Here is a 20,395-nt window from a genome sequence, read left to right as displayed (position 1 = left end):
AAGCAGCTTCTTTTTGCCTGTTGATACTAGGCAGCGGTGCTGTAGCAGCCTCAAGCACCAGCTGGCTCTGGTAAAAGGAATGAGGATAGAGGAAGAGTAGAGGTGGATGTAAAGAAGGAGAACAAGTGAAACAAAATAAGAGACTGGGGGAAGAGTGGTGAAGATCAGCACAGGGAGAGCAGGGTCAGAACAAGCAAGAGGAGAGTAGAGATGGGGGAGAGCTGAAACATGAGGAGTAGAACATGGAGGGAAGAGGTGCATCTAAAGAGTGTAGAACCAGTGGAAAAAAATGTAGTTGGAGAGAAAAATAAAAGGTGCAAGATAGTGCATGAATGGGAACAGTATATATAAAAGAATTAGGCGAATTTAAGTAGCAATTTAATCACTGTTTAATCTTTATCCTTCCCAATTAGCCTTACTCATTCATTCCATTGGTTTCTTGTTGAGGTCTTGCGCATATTGGTACCCAAACATTCATTTCCCTCAGTGGCAATCTTCCCAAGAATATGTTTGGTCTTGCATGCTAGCAGTTAATTTCTGAATGAAGACAAATTCAGTACACCTTTATACTGACACAGCAAGGGTTCTAATTTTGAAAATATCTTATACCATATTGCTTTTACTACATCCATATGTAATACAAAATCATCCCTTTACTCCCTTCTCACTGCAGTAAGGCTGTTATACAGACCATTATATTCATTTTAGGTTTCCTGCCTTTTTTACATTCAGTACCCTTCAAATCATTCAGAACAGTAGAGGGCGCCTCATCTGAGACTGCTGCATCGCCTGGACAATTCTTCCCACCTTTTTGCTGTCTGCTGGGATTTTGGTTTGAAACCCTCTATCTACAAGGCACCATCCATTCATCATTAGGCACTTTATTAAAAAGGTTATCTCTTTGTACAACACTCCTTATGTTAATTCCAGAATCCTATAATCTGTGCCAACCAAACTCCTGTGCCACCAAAAATTTAGAGGTCCCTGATTGGAGGCAGATCCTTCTCCTTTTTAGATGTGCAAGACTGGAATTCTCTCCCTCTTGAACTATGATGTAACTCCAATCTTTTGCAAAAACACTTAAAACTGTCCTTTCTCCACATTAGTAAAGTCTGCAACTCTCCTTTGGAGCTCTCTTAGTGCCAGGATGCCCTGTTAGCATATCAAATTCATTTATCCCATTCAATAGAACAATAACAAATTGTAAATCATTTAATGTATTTCTATTTAATACAGATGTAAAATATAGGTACGCATTTTCTAAGTATTATTAATTTTTAACCATTATACTCTCATCCAAACTCAGTAAGTAGCTTCTTGCAAAAAGGCTTCAACAATGCCATATAATCTGTGATCTCTGAATAAACTGCACATTTTATAAAACGCAGTAGCTCCTCTCTTTCTCACATGTATTGTTGGAGCTAAACTAGTTTCCCATTAGAAAGGAAGTAGCCTTCAAGGCACTGTATACTGCTCACAAAATAGGTCCCGAGTACCTTGGAGAAAATTCCTATGGTACACACCTAGGGGAGCTCTTCGATCAACCCCCTCGGAAACAGTGGAAACACCTAAAATAAACAAAGAGTCCTGGTGTGGCAGAAGCTTTATCTCATTCCTTGCAAACTGTGAAACAAAACTTCTTTGCATTTTTAAAGCCCAGTCCAGTCCAATTCTATCTGTTTTAGAAACAAACGTAAAACCTGGCTTTTTTCAACCATGTTGCCCAATTAGCTTTATTTACTGTTACATCTGCAGATGGCAGTACCACATTGGCATGCTCTATAAACAATATCAATATCAATATAATTAATGGCCAATTGAAATGACTTCCTATGATGTCACTTCCTGTTAAGTTAAATCGTATGCAAATTATAGGGGCCTCGCATTTTCCTATTCTGCCCAGGGCCCCATGAACCCTAGGACCGGCCCTGGATAGCAGTTGCAAAGAGGGTCTACCCCGACTCCCTGTGTTTCTGTAATGCCAGTTTTTATTAGCCGCTGAAGAATGGTGTGCCAGTTTCTGAAAATAAAGGGCAAGATTAACTAAGATTTTTCCGTGAATACTTGTGACTTACTCCTCACTCAGTTGTGACTTACGCCTTCATTTCCAGAAGTAATTCATACTTACAGAAACTAGATGAATCTAGCCTCCAAAGTACTGAGTTCTTTACGATGTCTTGGTGGTGATACTGTAATGAAGGTCCATATGCCGATTCTTTTCTCAAACATTTCCTCTTAAAGGTGCCAAGTTCTGCTCCTGCAGTAAATTGGGTACTGCATTTGAGTGGTCATTAGTCTGCATTTTGACTCGCCTTACAGTGTGTGACGTTTTAGCAAGCCCTTCCCTACTTGCACTTTTTGTCCATTTCAAAACTGACGTAAACCGCAATCCCAATAGCAAAATTTGTTTCTTTTGATAACCTTTTGTTACAATTTAAACAAACAATTTAAAAAGTACAATATAGCAAGTTAAAACTTCACAGTGGGTGTGGACATTACCAAGTGTGCATACGTGTAGTGCAAATGTGTGCAACAAAAGTGGATTGAGTCGGTGGTGTCCAAAGAAAGCTATGCACATGTGATCATTCGTTCGTTCGTTCATTCATTCATCCACCAACAACAATAACCTCTTGGTTTTAAAATTTCCAATTAAACTTCGAAACTCCAGCCACTTACATTGGCCTTGATTTTATTCCTTTCTGTCTATGTGCTCAATCTATAGGGATTTTTCAGGATTCACTTTTCCCTACATCCAGCAAGTCTGTAGGTCATATAAATACAGAAAAAAGTACACGTCTTGGCATAAGCTATTCGTAATTGTTATTTTAGTCGATGATGCAATAATCTGCATACCCTTTTATTCACCCTGGATGGTGGTGTGAAATTTTACATTTGGGCTCAACAGCTCTTCATCACTGCCACATCTTCACGTACCACATAATGTTTGAGTAGGTTTGTCAAAAGCAAACAAACCAAAAGTACAAACAGAGCTGGGCCCTCGCGCCTTTTAGCGTGTTGGACCACACAAGCTGAAATAAGCCCTTGATCCATGGTATTGTCCTTTGCAAAACCTGGTTTGTTCCTTGGGTTCACCAACACTTCCAGCTTTAGTCTTGGTGTGTTTTTTTTTTCTATCTTTGTTTTATTCAGTATTTCATTGTTACATTGGGATACATCATGTGTTGGAAGCAAACTTTACATCGTCAACATGTCTATAGTAGTCATGTAAATACGACATTTGTATGATTATACCGGAGTGCACCGACTATCAGTTACATATGGCCTTTCACGCAAAAATGTATGGAGGAATACATACCTTGTGGTCAATGTGCAAGCCATTAGCATCCCAGTCTGCCTCAACCAACTTTAATAGTAACTGCAAAACAAGTATTTGCAATGCAAATGGTATCGCCTTTGGGACCTTATATGTATTTAGCTATGCGGCACATTAGCCTGGGTGCTGAAATATCCACTGCTCTTTGACATGGAGGGAAAGTAAGCACCAAACTGCGTGACACACCAGGTATGGGAACACCTGTAGAGAAATATTGCATTTCAGCAGGAAATGGTATAGTCCAAAGCTCTGTTTTTAATATAAAATCAGGGCCTCTGGTGGTCATATCACTGAAAATACAAGATTTGAAAAAAATATTATTGTGTACGGGTGCTCGTGGAAGACTATTTCTATGGACTGGAATCTAGAGAATGCTAAAGTGATTCTGGTATTTCTCTGCTGGTTTTTTTCTCTCAAGAAAGTTAAATAGAGGCAGTTGCCAGAAATTTTTTAAAAAGAAAGTCCCTCAGCAGAAAGCAATTCTGGTATTTTACTGACCTCTACTGGTCGTTTTCTATCGAGACAGTTAAATAGAGGCAGTTGAACAGAAAAAAAACAGAAGCAGGTAAGTCCTAGGGCTGATTTCCAGAGCCCATAAAGTACATATAAGTATATACTAAAGTATATATCAGAGGTCTCGAATTCTCGACCTAAAAAGTAAAAACAGGTTCCGGACATGGTGGCACATAAATCAGGCATCTATAACTACAATTGACATTAACTGGGGTAGGTGCCCCAGCGACAGCCCCTTAAGTGTCCATGTAGTCTAGGTTGTAGTGTGGGAATAGGATGTAGCAGGCCATGCAAAAAGTGCTTCTATGTGGGGTATGACCATCTCAGCCACTGTTGGGTCCCCACACAGCGACTAGGACTTGGTATGTTTCCTTCAAGATGGCCGCTGAGTCTACATCCGAATAGGGATGCTTTAAGTTCGCCAGCGACTAGTCTGTAGGACTTACAAACTCCTCCGTGACCTCAGTCCAGTGGTCTGCGATCTACCACCAGCGAATCCCACAAGCCCCTTCACGCATCTACGCTTTCCCCTCTGTCCATCCCACACAGTCACATAGCTTTCCCACCGCTGTAGGTGGGACCAGTGGTAGATTTCAAAGCGAGTACAATTCTGCATGTGGTCAGGGTCAGCCCCAAGTCGAGAAAGCGATTCCTGACTTTCTTAGGCTTTGGCCTAGGGAACGAGCCGAGTAAACTGTTCTCCTTAGCCTCTGAATGACCGTTGTCCATAAATATCCTGTATGCACACACGACTAAGTCATGTGAATAAAGTCTGTGTCTTGATGAGCATATCGGGGGCACCATCCCTCCTTTCCTCCATAAATAGCTCTGATTTTGTGAGTGGGGAGGTATCTACGGTGCAGATGGATAAACTGGATATATTTTAATCGCATATTTCTAGACTCTTTCCGCGGGTAAGCTAGCATCGTATTCCATTTCTATTGTGGGATGATCTTCCCCAACGCGTACTCCCATTTCCCCTTTAAGTTGTCCAGCGGTGTCCATGCCATTTTATTCAGCGCCCCATAGAACCTTTTTTAGCCATGTGCCTAACTGCCCTCAGTGTGGCAGCAACTGTAGCACTGCATGTGTTTGTGACACGGCCGGGAGTGGTGCCTAAAGGGAGTCAAAAGTCTGAGTAAGAGCCTCATACGTGAAAAATTGCCAGCAGGCAGCCCAGTAGCAGCCATCAGTTCCTTCATCGGCATCAATGTATTGAAGGTGTAACAGTCCCCCACTGTTACAAGTCCCACCCGCCATCAAGGGTGTCATTTGTGGAGGAAGGATGGTCACCTCTAGGGAGGGCGGGGCAATACGATTTGTCAACTTTTAAACATCAATAGTACGATTGAATGCATGGTGACTAACAGAGTTTTTAATAGAGGGGAGACATGCTGGGAATTGTAGTTTGGTGAAAAGACGGAGCTAAATGATTGGATGAAACGCAGGGTGGAGTATATAATGATCTCTATAAAAAGCGAGAAAGGGAAGGCAGAGGTTTTTGACTGTGGAAGCAAGGAAGGAAAGTAAAATGGCGGGATGCGTTGAAAAGACAAACAAAGTGAGTACGTAGGAAAAACAGATTAAGGGGTCATGTCATAACATAGAAAGAGGGGAACGAATTGGGTAAAAGTCATAGATGGAGTAACTTCTGAGTGGGGGCGAGAAACATGGTGGTCACATCAATGCATTGTACAAATAGAGGGAACCTTTCAATAAGGACTTGGGCCACATAGACATGGGTAACGTTTTTGAATGTATTGAGAACGACAATATTGTGTTTCACGAGGTAATGATGTTATTTTTATTATTTGCAGTTATATCCCTGACGAAGGGCTGAGAATGCGCCCGAAATGCATTGGATGAAGGATGTTTTTTAAATGTGTCCGCCGTGCTGCAGGAAGAAAAGGCCTTTTGGCAAACTGCAGCATGTGTAAATTGGGAAAGGCATTTGAATGTCGCATATGTGATTGTTTATTCACAATTGAAGTACTTTGAACATTGGAGGAATGAAGACAAATAAACTTACAGTTTTATTTGGAATTAAACAGAGTTACGGTTTGTTTAAATGAACCCGCTGTGCGTCCGTCTAGGAGTGTGAATCACGCTCCATTCTTGAGAGATGCACCTCTAGGAAGGCCCACTAGTGGCAGCGGTGGGGTGTATGTGGCACCCCACTGTTTGCCGTATGCATCGAGACCTGCAGAGAAGAGCAGTGCCAAGTTGCAGCGTCGGCACCCCCTTCCTGCCTCCTTAACCCAACAGTCTATCCAAGAGTATCCCCTGGCCCCACTCTGCCTCAATGGCCATAAGTTCATGCTGATTGATCTCATCTACCCATTTAGTGATCCACTGCAGCTGGTCTTCTAGAAAATACACCTGAAAGTTGGGGAATCCCAATCCCCAGTCCGCCAGTGGGCACCACAGCCTATCCAGTGAGACCCTGTTGTGACCCCACCAGGCCACCGGCACCCACATTGGAAGGTTATCAAAGTAATAGAGCAACTGGGGAGCATTATCATTTTGGTCAATGCCACCCTGATAGGGAGCCAGAGTGATCTCCAGAACAACACATTGCCTTTGAGCCATCTCAGCACCCTCCCAGTCCCACTCCCCCGATCAACCTCCCACAAGTCCTCCATATTATGGAAAATCTGGATGCCTAAGTATTGGAGGGTCGTAGACTCCCATCGAAATTCAGGCAGATGATTTCCGGGCCTGGCAACTCCAGGGAATAGTGGGAACGCACAGGACTTGTCCAAGTTTACTTGCAGTCCCAATAGTGTGCCATAGTCCTGCAGCTGTTGCAATGTGAGGAACGCTCTCTTCACCATTCGACACATATAGTAATAGGTCCTCAGGATATAACCAGATTGTGTTCCTGCCCCTCTACGCTGACTCCCCGCCCTCTACTCTCCCATCGGAATAGCTCCACCAACGGTTCTACTGTGATAGTAAAATATAGGGGAGAAAGCCTTCGTGTGTGCCCCTGTAGATTTTGTAAGAGGCACAGATAGTCGCCCTGTTTTGACCCTTGCTGTCGGACTGGGGTACAGGAACTGTACCCTTTTGATCCAGTCCACGTCCACCCCCATGATGTCCATAGTGACGAGCAAGAAGTCCCACCTGACTGTCGAAATGCTTTCACAAGGTCTATCAATAGTACCACTGCCAATTTGTTGGCGTCATTTGGGTGCAGTGCATCACACTGTAGAGGCTTCTAAGATTAAGGGTCATATTGCAAGTGGGAATGAAGCCGGTCTGATAGCTATGAATCAGGTGCTGCATATGGCCAAGGACCTGAGTTGCAAGTACCTTGCTCAGTATTCTAAAACCCATGTTAATCATGGAAAGCGGTCGGACTTGGGAAGAGGGACCACCAGGGCATCTCTCTTACCGGCTGGGAGCTCACCTTGCCTCAGTGCTTGTGCGTAAAGCTGTGTGAACTTGAGAGCCAGTGTAGTCTCTGCCGTGGAGTAAAACTCCAGCGGAAGCTCAGCAGGACTCTGGGTTTTACCCCTTACCATATCGTGGATACACCATGTATTTCCTGGGGTGTGACTGTGCTTCCAGTACCTTCTCCTCCCCAGCAGTAATGGTGGGAAGCAGGAGTTTGTCCAGGAAATATTCCACTTTTATTTTTGGTACCTCCTCCGTCGGGCCATATAGAGTGATGTAGTAGTCCCGAAAGACCGAGTTAATGTTATGTTGGGAATGTAAAGTGTCGCCATGTGCAGACCGCAACTGCATGCTTGTCGTCCTCCAGCACTCCAGTTGAACAAGGGACACAAATAGTCGTCCTGCCCTCACTTCCGCATTGTGTGCCCTTTCAATGTATGCATTGTACTTCTGGCTCCAAGAGTACGCTGTATTGTTCTTTCGCCTCCAAGAGGCGGTCTCTCAGCGTTGGGTCTCCTCCCAACCTGACTTTAAACCCATGTATAGTTCATCAAGTGCCGTCAGTTGGCATCCAGAGCCTTTCGGATGCCCACTGTCTGCCCAATACAGTACCCTCTGATGACCACTTTAAACGCCTCCCACTCCATAAGGCAATTAGTCGCTGTGTTGGTGGTGTGGTGAAAAAAAGCTCCCGATTGTGTCACTGAGCCCGCTCCAGAACGGGACATCCTCCGGTCAGTCAGGCCAGAGCCTCCATGTAGTAAATGCCCGACGAGGCACCATTCCCGCATACCCAATGCAGTCTTAAGAGCTTGCGCGCCTGCCACGGGAGGTGTGAACGATCTAACTCTGTGTCAGCTACACAGTTGGAATCTCCTCCCACAATCACCTCCCCTCCCAAAGCACGGCTAAGTTGGGAGGACACCCGTCTTAGAAAAGGGATCTGGTCATGGTTTGGGGTGTATAGGCACTACAAGGTCGGCTATGTCCCATTCAGTTTCCCCTCTACTAGCTCATATCGCCATTCTTTTTGTATACTGGTTCCATGGCCTCTAAGAGAACCTCTTCTCTGACCCAAATCAGGGCTCCCCATGCAAAGGCCGAGTATTCTGTGGCATAGAGCTGCCCCCTCCATCGGCGACGAAGCCTACCCGCCTCGGTTTTAGTGAGGTGCGTCTCTTTTAGGAAAGCAGTGTGCTTTAGAAACATGGATCTTTTGCCACTTAGCTGCCAACCCCATTCCTCGAACTTTACAAGTCAATTTAAAATGTTCCTGGGAAACCTCCATCCCCCTCTTTTAATATCTACTACCAGCCATCATTGAGGCCCCCTTACTCTAGCCTTGTAGACCAAGTTCGTGTTCCCACCATCACCAGAACTGTATCAAACCGAAACTAGTCTTTAACTCCCACTCCCCAGAACAGCCCCAGAACAGCCCAGCAACGGCTGGCCGCCCACACATAGGCTTGTTAAATTGAGAGTTCACCGTGGTACCTCTAGCTTCCAGTGAAAGAGAGCAGCGGTGTTGGGGTAGGCTAAATGGTGAGAACAAAAGCGTATGCTTGCCCTTGCATGCCCTCGGCTACTTTGAGCCCATCTAGCTGAGCAACCAATTAATATTTGTCACAGGAAAAAGTGGCACATGTGACGAGTATTAATTGACTGCCCTGCCGACAAGTTGCACCCACAGGATTACCAGCGAAACAGGACCTACCAAATAGTCATGTGACCTCAGGAGGATAAGTTTACGAACTATGGGCTAGATGTAGGTAAATCTTTTTTACCGATTCTAAAATACAGAATTTTACCGATTCGGTATTTAAGAATCGGTAAATTAGATGTAGGTAATAATGCGGTATTTTTTTACCGAATCGGTAAGAGTCGGTAATTACCGAATCAGTACATTTACCAATTCGGTAAAATTACAGATTTGGTAAAATTACAGATTCGGTAAAATTACGAATCTGTATTTTGAGATGTAGGTGGCACTGTAAACAGTGCCACAGGGCTTTAAGGATTAGTTATTTACCACCAACTGTTAGTTGGTGGTAAATAACGAATACCTCTGTATATGCAAATCTGTGCATGTACACCTGTGCCATGTGGCACACATACATGCCCATGTATGTGTGCCACATGGCACACAAGCACTAATCAGGGGTGCAACAGGGTGTCAAAGTGACACCCTGCCACCCTTGACTTTTTCGGTATTTACCGAATCGGTAATTACCGATTCGGTAAATACCGAAAAAGTCAAGGGTGGCAGGGTGTCACTTTGACACCCTGTTGCACCCCTGATTAGTGCTTGTGTGCATGCCCCTAAGGGCATGTATGTGTGCCACATGGCACAGGTGTACATGCACAGATTTGCATATACACAGGTATTCGTTATTTACCACCAACTAATAGTTGGTGGTAAATAACTAATCCTTAAAGCCCTGTGCCACCTACATCTCAAAATACAGATTCGGTAATTTTACCGAATCTGTAATTTTACCAAATCTGTTAATTTACTGAATCGGTAAATTTACCGATTCGGTAAAATTACCGAATCTGTATTTTGAGATGCCCTACATCTCAGTATCCAAATACCGGTCGGTAACGGCCGAAAATCGGTATTTTCTTGCGGTACCGACCGGTATTTGGATACCTACATCTGGCCCCAAGTTTATAGACATACACAGGATTTTTTATTTGGACTATATACACACATTTAGTGTGAGAACACGTGCATTGGGAACATCGTAAAATACAGTGTAAAGATACTGTTCATGTTTGAAGCAAGAAATGCACGCTCAGAATCGGCGTTCGAGGTGACAAAGGCGGGAGGGCGGGGTATTAGGAATGTTGCTTGAGGAGTTTCTGCCAACAGTGAATTCATGTAATCGGAAACGAGTGGCTAAACAACCAGTTGGGAGTAAGGAGGTGTTTGAAGCAGTGGGTTATGGGATTTGTAGGTCGGGATTTGAATATACTTAGTTCAACATGATTGGCCGACCTAAGGGGTGGGGTCAGGTTAAATAAGTGATAAGAGATGGTAGAAGGGAAGGGGAAACTGCTTGCATGGAAGGAGAGGAGAACATTGAGAACCAATGACATTGAACCAGACAATGCAGGTATGGGAGAATGCTGATGCTGTTTGGATTTTGGGCATTGGTTAATTTGGAGTAACATTGAACATGAGTTGATGGGAAACGTATATTGGTGGTTCTACATGAGAATGTGGAGGTGAACGGGGATGGCTATGCTAGTTTGGAGAGGCTTGTTTGGGCACACGATTACAGTGTGTATTTTTGCGCGTAGAGGGAAAATGGCTGATTATGGGGTAGTTGAAAAACATGGCATGAATTTGTGTATTTCTAATGTGAATGTACACAGGTCTTTACCTCCAAGAGACGATCTCTCAGCGTTGGTTCTCCACCCAACCGGACTTTAAACCCATGTATAGTCCATCAAGGGCTGTCAGTTCGCCATCAATAGCCTTTCGGATGCCCACTGTCTGCCCAATACAGTACCCTCTGTTGTGCACAGGTCTGAAGATTCAATCTAATGGTATTGTTTTAAACTTGTAGTGACCCCTGACGAAGGACTAAGAATAGTCTGAAATGCATTGGGTATTAAAGATCAACTGACTGAGGATTATTTATGTATGTTTCGTGCCTCAGAAAAAGGCCTGGATTGGCATATCTGTCGCAGTAGAAACGTTGAAATACATACGGACCTCACATGTGACAAGACAAAAGAAACGAGACCCATGAAAGATTGGAGGACATGGAATAAAGCAAATTGAACGTGGATAAAAGTTTGGGATATTTGTCATGGAGAACAGCCTCAGCCGTGCGTCTGGAAAGGAGTGTTCCTTCCCTCCAGTGTTTGTTGTGCTTGTGCAGTGTCAGCGCACCATTCAACATAACTCTGTCTCCACTGTACAGGATAAGCCGGTGCAGTACTAGTGCACTATACCACATAACTATGGCTCCTCTGTACAAGATATGCCGGTACAGAGCAGGTAAGATTTAAGGCGTTGGATAGAAGTAGAAAGGTGCTGTGTGCACACTGAGTGAGCTCCTGCCTTTACACACCCATTCAACTCTCCGTGCCTTTGCTGTGACAGTCAACATGAGCGATTACTGTACAATGAAAGTACCCCAGCTCTGCTGACGCCTTCTGTTACTATCACCTTATATCTTTATCTATAATTTAAGTCTCACTGCCAAGCATAGGCAGCACTGTGCATTGTACAGTAAGGTACAGGGCATTTGAGACACCCTGCTGTCCAGTCCTTCCACTCCTCTGAGACCACCAATGCCCTCTTTTCACACACGGTCTTCCTAAACTACTCCCCACAAACCTTCATTTTCAACACAAAAGGCACCCATTGTAAAACAAATAATAATAAAAAGCATTTAGAGGGCCGAGTGAGCTGTGTGCTAGTATGAGTGCAGGGAAGCAGTATACCCATAAACAGGCAGAGTGAGCTGTGTGCCGTTAAGTGCTCAGTGGGAGTTATGCCCATGTGTGCATGGGGGGAGGTGTGCATGGTGAACAGTGTGTCCATGTCACTGCAAGCTAAGCAGGATCTCCCGGACAGTGCAGGGTAAACTGTAACGAGTGTGCATGTAGAAGTGCTGGGTGAGCGGTGTGCTTATGAGTGAGTGAGAAATGTCTGTATAAGAGCTGGGTGAAAAGCATTTCCGGTTAGCATGCACAGGGGGACAGGATGAAGGCTGCCAACACCTAGATGAAGAACATCTGCCTCACGCTCAACTCGGAGAAGACTGAAGTCCTCATCATGGGCTCCACCCCCTCCTCCTGGGATGACTGCTGGTGGCCTGCAACACTTGGAAACCCCCTCGCAGACCCCTCACAAACCCTCTGCATTATCCTGTACTCCTTGCTCACCATGAGCTGCCAGATCAAAGCCGTCTCATCATCCTGCTTCCACACGCTACGCCTGCTTCAAAAGATCTTCAAGTGGATCCCCGAGTCCAGAAAGACAGTCACTCACGCACTCAACAGCAGCAGACTCTACTACGGCAATGCACTCTATGCCAACGTCACCCAGAAACTCCTCAAGAACCTGCGGAACATTCACAACACCACTGCCAGACTCCTCCTCAATATCCCCCACCGGAGCCATATCCCCGGCCATCTGAGAGACCTCCATTGGCTCTCAGTCAATAAATGAATCACCTTCAAGCTCCTCACGCACGCCTACAAAGCTCTAGACGACGCGTAACCTGCGTTCCTTAACCTCCGGCTTGTATTCCACGCTCTCACAAGAGACCGCTGCTCTGCCTAGGCCACCGTCCCACGTATCGGCAAAACCACGGCTGGAGGAAGATCCTTCTTTTACCTTGCAGCAAAGACCTGGAACACCCTGTCCCTCCACCTCAGGCAATCACCGTCACTGCCTCAGTTCAGGAAGAATCTCAAGACCTGGCTTTTCGACTGAAAAACAGCGCCTCTGGCCGACTAGCTGTCACCCCCTTTCGTCCCAATGCATGAGACCCTTACGGGTCAAGTAGTTGCGCTTTACAAGTAACCTGATTGATTGATTGATGCAGGGTGGGAGGTGTGCTATGAGCTTCAGATGCAGCACATTAAAGACAGATGTATTGGCATTTATTAATGCTTGTTCTCCATTACAGCTATTCTAGTTTATAATGTTAAGTACAATTCTGCCATCTAGTGTCTCCATCTAGATTAGTACTAAAAGCACCACCTTCTGTCCTCGGTGAACTATAATATAGGTGTGAAGCTGCTGATATTGAAGCTTCAGATGCAGCACATTAAAGACAGATCTATTGGCATTTATTAATGCTTGTTCTCCATTACAGCTATTCTAGTTTATAATGTTTAGTACAATTCTGCCATCTAGTGTCTCCATCTAGATTAGTACTAAAAGCACCATCTTCTGTCCTCGGTGAACAGTATACTTGTGAAGCTGCTGATATTGAACATACTGATATTGATGTTCGGCTGCTTTAATGCAAAAGTATTCCTGTTTAGTTTTTTTAATGGGAAATATGCTGAATTTTCACAAAACAATTCTAAATGCGTCTCACTGGATTCTAGAGCAACTTTTCTTAGAAAGGAAAAATACCTCGCACAAACATGCAATGCCTGCAAGAGAGGGGTTGGAGGAAAAATTATTTTTTGAACTGTCACCGCTTTCAAATCAAACCATTCAATCCACAGGAAAAAAAGCGAAATTTTACATCATTCAATGTAAGGGAAAATGTCACATTTACATAAAATTCGGGGATCTCCCAATATTAAGCATAAGAATGTTGCACAGGCCTATTCCAAAGGCGGTCGTAAGACAAAATATTTTAAGTGATGTAAGTCACAACAGACCAAGTGTCAGAATACTTTCAAAACATTAGTTCAAAGGGAAACACTTGTTCCTCTTTCATGGTGGCTAGTCCCGGAGGTTGTTAGACTAGCTCTTGTAACGCTGAGTTTGAGCCACTTTTCACACACATGAATTAATTAAATGCAGCATGCCATCCTCTAGCAGTCTGCATGGTCCAGCACATAAAAAGTATTTCTTAGTGAATATACTCCGAGAAAGAGAAACGGCGGGCCTTCCAGCAGGTGGATCACTCCGCGGTGCACAGTTTATACATATATTCACTGAAAGCCCCAGCTTTACGTGCTTTGTTGTATTTCAGGTGGGTTATTATATTTCAGGTAGTTTGTTCCTGAGTTCTCATAGTGACCACAGACCTCACACCACATGAATGGTTGATTTGATAAAACCAGATTGTGTCACCTGAACCACCAGGAGGGGATCAATGGGATTTAACCTATCGCATATCCGTATCACTTCCATCCGCATGCTTTATTTATGAAACCCAAACTACTAAACCCCCACCCCACTACCTCTTTGGTTCAGCCTGGATATAGTGCACGGTTCACTGAAGGATTCATTTGGGTCTATCACCCCAGAATCTCCAGGGCTTCTGATTTAGTTTCTCCTCTTCAGGTCTTTTTTTCACCTTTTGGTAGGCTGCAGTGGGAGCCATGGCAAAAACCTGCCCAGGTCGGCTCGATGTCCTTTGCCAGATCATTTATTATATGTCTTGGAAGAAGCATCAACTCTTCCTCGTTGTCCTGGGACTCAAAGGACTTAATCCTTCCTCGAATGTGTGGTTTCCTTCAGTAGGGCTGGGCCAACCCAGGATGCATTCGCTCATTTGGAGACCGAAAGCGCCGTGGATTGCTTCACTGCCCAGTTTCAGGCTGTGGTGGATCAGGCTTCAACGTTGATCCTTTTCAGTTGCTACAACCACTTGTTGCAGCTCCTGCCTGTCTCTCTTGTCCTCCTCTGGATCTGGAATTCAGGTTTATATGGAACACCCACTATCTATCTACCAGCTGTGAACACCGTTCGCCAGGACTGAAATACGCACATTCGGCGTAAGCTCACTCATATTGTGAATAGCTGTTCATTTTTGTTGACTTATTTGTCCTAACTAACCCAAAGTATGTTTGTCCAGGGTACCCAGGACAGGCTATAACAGCTGAAAGAGTTAAATGGTGAAAGTCAGTGTTGATACTAATTCATCCCAGATGCGGTGCTGCAGGGCAGTCAGGATCACCCTGGTGTGTATGTCCCCTCAGTTTATTATGAAACTACTTTCCACAAAGACCAAGTACAGTGCTGGATGCGAGCACTCCTGAACACCGACCTGGAAACCCGAACAGTTCTGAATTAATAAAAGATGCAAAGAAGTCACCCTGTCCAAAAACAACCTGTCTGGATCAACCAGTGCCTAATGTGAAGTTTCTGACAGCAATTCTAGAAGTAAAACTGCCACCAAGCAAGTACAACAGGACATAAAGACCAACAATGTGGAGAAGGCAGGAGTGGGATGTTGACCTGCAGGAAGATCTGATCAAAGATGCAACAAGTAAAGGACCACACCACACACTGTGAGCTCAGTGTCCTCTCGAGATAAGGGAAAAGTCCCACCCTGTTTAACATACACATTTGCGCAACACCTTCTCCCAGCGTTCTTGATCTGGCTGCCCTTTTTGTACCAGTCTGGGAATCCCATCCATCGAGTGGGTATGGTGGGTTGCTTTGTGTGGTTGTAGAGGTTTGTTGGAAGCCTAGCTTACTAATGGTTCGTGTTGGATAATGTAACAGTAAAAATGAGTTTCATCCTGCTAGAAATATGTGTTGTGCATTGTGCATCACCAAAGGGTGGGCTGAAGTTTCCTCTTTTCTGTTGAATTGCATGGTCAGTTCTCCAGTGCCTTTCCTTTCGAGGATATTTTCTCGATGAGTATCGCGTGCCGGATAATTAATTATCATTTAGTGTTTTGCACATGAGGCTATGGTATGTTTAAACTGTCTGACTCATTCTCAGCGGTCCGTGTTGTGAGGGAATAACGCTGTGGAGTATTTTGTCATTAAAGTGTGCGGATTGAAGATGATTGTGTAATTTTGTTTGAGGGAAAAGTATTTTCATGACTTCATGCGGATACGCTGTTGAGGTGGCATTACTTGGCCAACTACTAGGCTGGCACTGTGCAATGCGGATGATGTGGCTATGGGTTGGGTCTCAAACGTATTGTAGATTTCGAGGGAATTATGAAGCTAGCTGTTGGGTGACACCGGTTAGCCAACTAGCTTGCGTGAAGTGTGTTGTGCGTGTGATAGTTGCATGCTTTGTGTCTAGCATGTACTTCTGTAGGGTCACTTAGGTTCTGCGTGTACGCATGGACTGGAGGGAATGTGGACTGCAATATCACACCATTCCAGCTTATAATACAATATCTGCACTTTTAACATTTTCTGCCTTACAAATAACTCCTTAGTGTGCAAAGGTTCTCAGCTACCTAAAGGAGGAGCTCAGACGCTACTGCCCAGTTAGAAACTTGAGATCTATGGATAAAGCTCTACTTATTGTACCTCGAATTCGAGTGTCAAGATGTGGAGGTAGGGATTTTTCCTACTTGGCCTCTTCATACTGGATCAACTTACCCCTTCACCTCTGCATCTGCACGGGCTACACTAAATTCAGAAAAATGCTTACAACGGTTTTGTTTTAACTTAGTGCTATTACTTTGCCCGAGTCTGCTTCAGTGCTGAGAAGCCCCTACTGGGGTGATTTGTGCGCTATATTAAATTAACATAACAATGGAGCATTATTTATTCAACTATAATCATGCCACCATATTTATGGCAGACAATATTTGTGTTACTGATATTCTGACATACAACCAATTAAAGTACTCCATAGCAGTGAAAGCCACCTCCCAGTTGAATACATAGTACATGCTCTTACAAGGAGACTTGGTTAATGGAGTAGTAAAACTCCTCTTTCTAGCTGACCTCTCAGCAGCATATTGTCTGTGAGGCGTTCACCACTTCTGAAGTAACTTTATATTTTTGAAAGAACCATGGTGCCTAAGGAGCATCATTTTTTAGTTAATCGGTCAGAGGCGGTAGCAGTTTGTTTCACATTTTAGATTTCATTTGGAGGGCTTACATGTGCAGTGCTCTCCAGGGATGTCCCCCCTTCTTTTTCAAGTACGCACCTGACCCCAATTGTCTTTGTATTTATGTACTTGGTATTTCCTTAGCGCTGTACATGATCAAAAACAAGCATAAAATCAATGAGTAATAGGAGAGGAAGCAGGGTTGTGGGTGGTCAATGCATTGTGATGTAGTGTTATTTAACCCCTTGCATGCTCGTGATGGAACCATTCCATCACGAGCCACGGTGGTGCTGTGCTGGTGACGGAATGGTTCCGTCACGGCCCGGCCGCCGCGCCTGCGCGGAACTGATTACGCGCCTGCGCTGAGCGTTTTATTCCGTCACAAGCACGGCGCCACCGCGGCTCGTGATGGAGCGGTTCCGTCACGAGCATGGCGGCGCCGTGCGGCTCCCCTAGCGCCGCTGCGGAATTACCGCCGCGGCCAAGGGGTTAAATAGGCGAGGCTTCAACGCTTTCCTACATTGGAGCGGCTCTGGTCAGTTCTGATGGATGAGGGGATGTTGTTACAGATCCTGGCTGCGTAGATGAAAATGGCCTGCGGCCATTCCTTATGTCTATAATTCTATCAGCTGTTTGCAAGGCATTGGTTCATGGATTGGACACAACAACTCAAAACGTAATCCTCATAAAAAAACAGAGTGGAATTTCAGTCTCTCTTAACAAATCTCTTTGTCTGCCTGTCTAGTCCTCTGGGTACCCCACAGCACAGTTCTGTCATTTCTAACCGTCCCCATTTTAGACCTTGTCCACAGGCTGTCCACCATCCAAAGGTTAAATATTGGTGCATGATCGATTTACTCCCAAACGTTTAGACTAAGGAATTTTTGCCAATTTATCTTGGTAAAATCTACAGGAGTTTGTTTCCTAAATAATTAAATGCATGGATATTCTTCACTGTGCTAGGGGAAAGGTCCTAATGCTGTCCCAACCAAATCCACATAATGGTAGAGCCTAGAAGTCTTGGAAATGGTGGATGGTGCTAGTGCTCTGTCCAAGAAATCGCTAACATAAAACATTACCATAATAAGTATATAGTGGCCTTAGTCCAGAGACTGAATTAATGGCATTTGGGCACTTCACAAATACTTTGTATTTATCAACATTTTTTCCACTTTTTTTGCACATTTTCAGTGTCTCTTTACTTATCCAATCAGTTTACTACTATTTTCACTTCATTGTGATTGTGGGTAAGCAGTTTTTGAGATGTTGTTTTTTTTTTCTGCACTGTTCAAATTGTTGACCAACCTCTTCCTTCCTGACTTGCAGAAATTCGCCTCGTTTTTGCCAGCGTGCTGGAGAAGTATGGCATCCAGTACACCCGTGTCCCCATTGAGCAAGGTCTGCGTGGCTGTGGTTGGATACCAGAGGCCCTCATGGACTTTTATCTGGATGTAGAGAAGGACTCCCTGAACACAGTGGAGGTCTTCAGGAGTCATGGAATAAGGTAGGGCTGATTGCAAATATACAACTAATTCATGCATAAAAATTGTAATGGTCCATGGGCATCTCAGAGTGATGGAAGAACTGCCTTTCACCACTGATGATTTTTCCACTCCTTAAGAAGTTGTGTGGATAGCGTTGTAGAACTGAAAATTAATCTGGACTAAGGAGGTACTTCGGCAGTGATCCTAATGGATCTAAGTGCCGCTTTTGACAGACTCTCCAATGATAATCTATGGTACAAACTAGCAGGCGCAAACATTTCCAGGAGTAGCACTTCATTGGCTATCCTCATTTCTGGATGATAGAACCTTTCAGGTTTATGACAAGCCATTTTATTCTGATACCTTCCCCTAAAGTGTGAAGTGCCTCAGGGTTCCTTGCTTAGTCCTAAACTTTTTAAATCTTTGTGTCCGTCCTTTAGCGGAGTTTGTTCAATCTTAGATTCTCTCAATCGTATCATATGCAGATGATACCCAAATCATCATCTCCCTTCACTCAGGGTAATTATTGTAATATTGATCATTGGGAGCATTGTCCGAGGAGGTTGTTGACTGAATGCGGACTGAATGGCACGTTTTTGTCGGAAACTTAATGGTGACAAAAATTTGGTGTTGGCAATTGCCAATAATATCAAATGTTGGGCATCAGTTCCTAGTTGGAATCCCCAGCCAAAGTCTGTAATCCAGGATCTGAGCGTCTGGCTGGATGAGAACCTTATCATTGAGACCTAAGTTCGTAAATTGTCATCCTCCTGTTAAGGTATCATGAGAACTCTTAGCAAGATATAAGACCTCCTTCCACTGCCCTCTCTGAGACTAGTGGTACAGTCATTGATTCTTTCTCGTCTAGATGACGGAAACTCCCTTTATCTTGGCTGTCCGCTTTGTGTTGGAAAGACTTCTGGTGATCCAGAACACAGCAGCTAAGCTGCCACTTAAGATACCAAGGCATCAATCTGTATCTGGCTCTCTTGCCGCTCTGCACTGGCTTTCATTGAAACAAAGAATTCAGTTTCAGTCGCTATGTATTGCTCTTGGCTCTTAAATACTTTATCCCACAATTCGTCCCTATGCCACCTGGAGACTACTGAGATCATCCTCCCTAAAGTTAGCTGAAATACCAAGAGTATGCAAAGCAAGAAGTGGAGGCAGGTTCTTCTCTTTCCTTGTAGCAAAGCTGCCCACTAGGTTAAGGAAGATGGAGGATGAAAGTTGCTTTAGAAAATTATTTAAAACTTGCCTGTTTATGTACTTAGGATTCGATAAGCGCCCTGACTGGTTTTCAGCGTTAGAAGGCCTTTGGAGGGTAGCCATGCACTATACAAGGATGACCGAATTGAATTGATGTTCATGTATCTTTAAGCAATATTGAGCTACAGCACCATCTCCTTTTGCCATTATGTCTCATTGGTGCTTTGCGAGGATTCCTCGACAAGAAGTGAGGTCATAACGATGAGTCGAGAGAGAGAACTTCACTTTTAGACAGAGCCATTGTGTTGAAAGGTGGCCCATGACATTGAGAGACAGTCCTAGACTTGAAGAATAAGCCATTGATGTCTAGATGAATTCCTGATGATGAATCCTTGCTGTTGACAGTCATCACATGCCATAGAAAGTTACAAGTCCTTGCTAAACTGTGGCATGGCAGCAACCCGTAGAAACCTTGATGCAGTGAGTTCCTCCATTATTATTCACGGTTATCTAGATTCTTTGCATAAGGCTTTGCTAATGATGACCATTAACATGACCTCTGTGTTTTACTTTACTGATGCTTTTGGTTGCTTAACTGGAGATGCGGTTTGTGCTCCTGCAACTCATCTGATGCGAAGTTAACTGGAAACTTCAGGAGGCGGGGTATATGGGCAAGCAACAAAAACAAGTCATTTAGCCTAAAGGGTAAAATAACCTCTTTTATAAAATCTGTACATTAAATGTCTCCTTTTTATGACGTGCCTGGGCAGTGCATGCGCTGCTCTGCGAGGCATGCTATATTTAGGTAGGGACTTGAAGCTCCGCCACTCTCCGCCCATATTGGATTGTGTCATTGTCCCCTGTAAACTATTGCTTTTCATTGGTCAAATGGCTTAGTAGTCCCTCCTAAGTACCGCCCTGTCTCATTTTGTAACCTCCCATGGCGACACCCACTGTTACATGTGTTGTTACTCAGTAGGGTTTAATTACAGCCTATGAG

The 20,395-nt window shown here is 44.3% G+C and overlaps 1 protein-coding gene across 3 annotated transcripts in view; it reads left to right on the top strand.

The window, feature by feature from the left end:
• YDJC (YdjC chitooligosaccharide deacetylase homolog) overlaps nt 1–20,395 on the top strand; it is a 149,648-nt gene that overhangs the window by 114,265 nt on the left and 14,988 nt on the right. For 2 of the 3 annotated variants that reach the window (XM_078667873.1, XM_078667874.1), the window contains exon 5: nt 18,029–18,206. In XM_078667873.1, the coding sequence (XP_078523999.1) occupies nt 18,029–18,206 (178 nt within the window). Of the gene's footprint in view, nt 1–5,664; nt 5,759–18,028; nt 18,207–20,395 lie in introns of those variants that run through there. The other variant, XM_078667875.1, reaches the window with a different exon arrangement.

The sequence above is a fragment of the Lissotriton helveticus genome, chromosome 11, assembly GCF_964261635.1.
Source record: "Lissotriton helveticus chromosome 11, aLisHel1.1, whole genome shotgun sequence".
Lineage (NCBI taxonomy): Eukaryota > Metazoa > Chordata > Amphibia > Caudata > Salamandridae > Lissotriton > Lissotriton helveticus.
This window is presented reverse-complemented; position numbering and strand designations above follow the sequence as displayed.